Here is a 4,279-nt window from a genome sequence, read left to right as displayed (position 1 = left end):
GTGAGGAGAAAGAAGGCGCCATCAAAGAGGTCGAAGGGAAGAAAGCGCTCCTCGAGATCAAAGAGCGGGAATTCAACACGCAGACGAAGGTGCACGAGATGAATAAAGAGAACGAAGGCACCGCCATTTCCGAGAGGTGGGATTGATGAGTTGTGGGCCATTGGGTGCGCTACTTCTGTTCCTGAACATTTATTTTTTGTGAAAGAAGGTAAACAGACACGTCCCAGGATGGTGTTGCAGGATCCAAACAGACTCGGTCACCGGGACCCAAGGTTTATTCTTGCAAATCTTTGGGGCTCATGCTGGACCCTAACCACTGGGGACCTCTCTCTGTCTCTCTCTCTCCAGAATGTGTGCACTGGGCTGTTCTACGCGTTGTGTTCATATGCTGCCTGGCAATGAAGTAGTAGTAGTAGTAGTAGTAGTAGTAGTAGTAGTAGTAGTAGTAGTAGTAGTAATAATAATAATAATAATAATAATAATAATAATAATAATAATAATAATAAAGTTGGAAGGGACCTTGGAGGTCATCAAGTCCAACCCCCTGCTCAGGCAGGTAACCCTATACCATTTCAGACAAATGGCTGTCCAGTCTCTTCTTAAAAACTTCCAGTGTTGGAGCATTCACCGCTTCTGGAGGCAGGTTGTTCCCCTGGTTAATTGTTCTAACTCTCAGGAAGTTTCTCCTTAGTTCTAGGTTGCTTCTCTCCTTGGTTAGTTTCCATCCGTTGCTTCTCGTCCTGCCTTCAGGCGCTTTGGAGAATAGCTTGACTCCCTCTTCTTTGGGGCAGCCCCTGAGATACTGGAAGACTGCTATCCTGTCCCCCCTCGTCCTTCTCTTCATTAAACTAGACATACCCAATTCCAGCAACTGTTCCTTATATGTTTCAGCCTCCAGTCCCCTGATCACCTTTGTTGCTCTTCTCTGTACTCTTTCTAGAGTCTCAGCATCTTTTTTACATCGTGGTGACCAAAACTGGATGTGTGGCTTTTAGTTATTAATTAGGGTGTTGACGGCCGGCTATTAAGATAATGGATGTTTTCTCATGCCACGGTGCCCTCGAGCCCTAAGTAGCTGGTAGGCTGGTGGTAAATCTGCCCTCCCGTGGACTGACCAGAGGCCCCTTTTTCCCATTGTTCAATTATTTCTCTGGCTGTTTTTGTCTCTGCTCGGCCAACAATCGTAATAGCTGTGAAACGGAACGCGTGCCTTCCCTTTATTTCTTACCACGGTTTCAAGGTAGCTTTACACGGTCACCTTTTTTTGTCCTAACCAAAAACCTCTTTTCTGCCCTGGCGCAGGGGCATGTTGGAAATGGGTTTTCGCAACGTCTCCAACCTGAAGCAGAAACTGCACGATACGCTGAGCCGGATGCAAAGGGAAAAAGAGAAGGACCTCAGGACTTTTAAAAAGATGGAGATGCAGCTGAAAATTGCCCAGGAAAGCCTGCTACAAGTTCAGGGGCATCACGAAAGGATGCTTTTAGAGGTGCGTGCGGGTCAGTCTGAAGAGCAGTGTTTTGAGTTTTATTACTTCTCCTGCTCTTTGGATCGAACACTGTTCAAGTGTGACTGCTAAGAAGAGGGTAACCGAAGGACGGAATGCAATAGACCAGTGATGGCGAACCTTTTAGAGACCGAGTGCCCAAAACCCGACCCCTGCCCCCGCTCCACCTCCCGTCCTGCTTGTTCCGCCCCGGCCCGCCCTCTGCCCCGCTCACCGGACCATGCACCGCTTCCATGGCCCGCGGCATGGAAGCCTCGGGCCATGGAAGCCCAGGCAGCCCTACAGCGCCATGGCAGCCACGCCCTCTGCGCCCTGCAGCTTCATCTGCATGCTATGAGGCACGAGGGCGGAGTCTTGTCCCTGCTGCCTGGCTATGTCCTTGGCTGCGCTGCTCCGTGCAGGCTGCGCCCAGGGGCGACTCTCCTCCAGGGGGGCTGCTGGTGAGGGGGCTGCGGGGGGGAGGTGGGACTGGGGCAACAGCGCGCGTGCCCACAGAGAGGGCTCCGAGTGCCGCCTCTGACACGCGTGCCATAGGTTCGCCACCACTGCAATAGACATTTGGTAGGTTTTTTTTGGGGGGGGGGAGAAAGATAATACAAATTGAAGATTTCTGAAGCTATAAGACAGTGATGGCGAACCTTTTAGAGACCGAGTGCCCAAACTGCAACCCAAAACCCACTTATGCATTGTCAGGTGCTGGGTGGGTGTGGCCCATTGGGTGGGCATGGCTGCGATGGTAACGGTAGACGGGGTGGGACTAAAAAGTTTAATCAATCAATTCCAACTTTGCAAGATCTTTTTTTTCCCCGCGAGAAGTTGAAATTGACTGATTGATTGAACCTCTTTTTGTTTGCACACGGCGGCGGAGGCCTAAAGCGAAAAGGTTTTATAAAACCCAGCTGAAGACCTAAGACTGGGGCGACGGCGCGCGTGCCCACAGAGGGGGCTCTGAGTGCCGCTTTTGGCACCCGTGCCATACGTTCGCCACCACTGCTATAAGACTTTGGCAATTTTTATTATATCAGCGGTCCCCAACCTTTGCGACTTGTGCAAGTTGAGCTGCGCGTGTGTACGCGTGCCGGCCAACCACATGGGTTTCAAATATGGCCTCCTTCTTCTTCTTCTTGTGCCATATCCGTTATCGGACGTTGGCGATCCTGTTGGCGATCCTGTTTTTATCAGCAGCCGCACGAAAAAGTGCGGCTGAGTTTTGTGCAAACCAGTCCCTGAGATTTTGAAGCCACGATGTTCTTCTTCTGCCTGGACCTCGTTTGCCTTCAAATCTTTCCCTGGAGGATGAAATGGAGTATGCTGTATTTTTTCTGGGTGTCGCATTACATGTCCGAAATATTCTAATTTTCGTTTTTTAATTGTTTTGATGATTTCTCTCGGCTTTCCCAGGCGGCTTATCCCCTCCTCATTTCTGATCTTGTCAACCCAGCTTCTACGTAACAGCCGCCATCTGTAAATCCACATTTCAGATGCTTCTAGTCTCTCCAGGTGGCCTTCTGTCAGAGACCAACTCTCTACTCCATGGAGCAGGATAGAGAAAATATAGCATCTGATGAGCCTGATTTTCAAGCTTCTGTCATGACTGCAGAAGACCTTTTTCATTTTGAAGAATGCTTTTTCGAGCTTTCTCTCTCCTTGTCTTTACAAATATGGCCTTGGTTACATTAAAATAATGCGCTTCCCTTCTTTCCTGTACATAACCTCATTTTGTTTTGTTTTTTTCCTTGTACAGATAGATGCCGTCCCCAAAGACGACGGGGCGATATTAGAGAGGCGACGGGAGCTTCAGAGAGAGGTCGAAATAGCAAAGAGAAATCTGACTCAAGAGGTAGTGGCACAACTATTCTCCATCCATCTGCCCAGCAGGCCAAACCTTTCATCTGATGCTGCTCTCCACATGCGCTCGCCGATATCTTAAAGAACAGAAATGTTATTTCTTGTTTTTTTTTAAAAAAAGGAATTATCTCCGGGAAAGCAGAAATGTTACTTCTTTTTTAAAAAAAATTCAGTGTCGCGTACTTACGCTATTCGTATTTCAAGTAGTCAGAAAGCGCTACGCAAAACCAACGTTCATTATGTTGACTTGTGTAGCTGCCCGCCTCGAATTTGTGATTCTGGGCAGCTCGCTGAACGAAACAGCCGAGCAAAAGGGGCAATAAACAACGCACAAGTATTCCTAGAACCCATCAACCGGGTTACAAAACCAAATTAAAAGCGTAATAGCATGGAGGGTCCGGGATGCTGGGAACGGTGAGTGGAATAAGAAGGGACAAGCAAAGAACAGGCTGGCATCACCACACAGAGGCCATCCATATCCTCCTGTCTGTCCCTGAGGAATGGGCACTGTGCTTGCAAAAGAAAAAAGAAATAGTCGCTTAGCAGAGTGATTTCAACTCAATCACTTATAAGTAATATTTTTATTAATTTACTTTAGGTCAGCATTGCATGTATCTATCATCTCTCTCTCTCTCTCTCCCTCCCTCCCACCATCCATCATCTATTTATCATCTCTGTCATGTATCCTATCTATCTATCTATCTATCTATCTATCTATCTATCTATCTATCTATCTATCTATCTATCTATCTATCTATCTATCTATCTCCATCCATCATTCATCTATCTGTCATCTATTTGTCAATCTCTCTCTCTCTCTCTCTCCCTCTTTCCCATCATCCATCCATCATCCATCCATCTATCTATCTATCTATCTGTCTGTCTGTCTGTCTGTCTGTCTGTCTGTCTGTCTGTCTGTCTGTC

The 4,279-nt window shown here is 47.6% G+C and overlaps 1 protein-coding gene across 1 annotated transcript in view; it reads left to right on the top strand.

Annotated features, from left to right (window-relative positions):
* The window catches only part of LOC107300727 (coiled-coil domain-containing protein 146), a gene marked incomplete at both ends in the record, with an annotated part of 11,491 nt that extends 8,144 nt beyond the window's left edge, over positions 1 to 3,347 (top strand). The window contains 3 exons of the mRNA XM_015830028.1: positions 6 to 136; positions 1,303 to 1,489; positions 3,252 to 3,347. Of these exons, the coding sequence (XP_015685514.1) occupies positions 6 to 136; positions 1,303 to 1,489; positions 3,252 to 3,347 (414 nt within the window). The remainder of the gene's footprint in view (positions 1 to 5; positions 137 to 1,302; positions 1,490 to 3,251) is intronic.
* Positions 3,348 to 4,279: the final 932 nt, after the last annotated feature.

The sequence above is a fragment of the Protobothrops mucrosquamatus genome, unplaced genomic scaffold, assembly GCF_001527695.2.
Source record: "Protobothrops mucrosquamatus isolate PMUCROS unplaced genomic scaffold, P.Mucros_1.0 scaffold8189, whole genome shotgun sequence".
Lineage (NCBI taxonomy): Eukaryota > Metazoa > Chordata > Lepidosauria > Squamata > Viperidae > Protobothrops > Protobothrops mucrosquamatus.
Note: the sequence above shows the minus strand (reverse complement) of the source record. Positions and strands in the feature narration are given on the sequence as shown.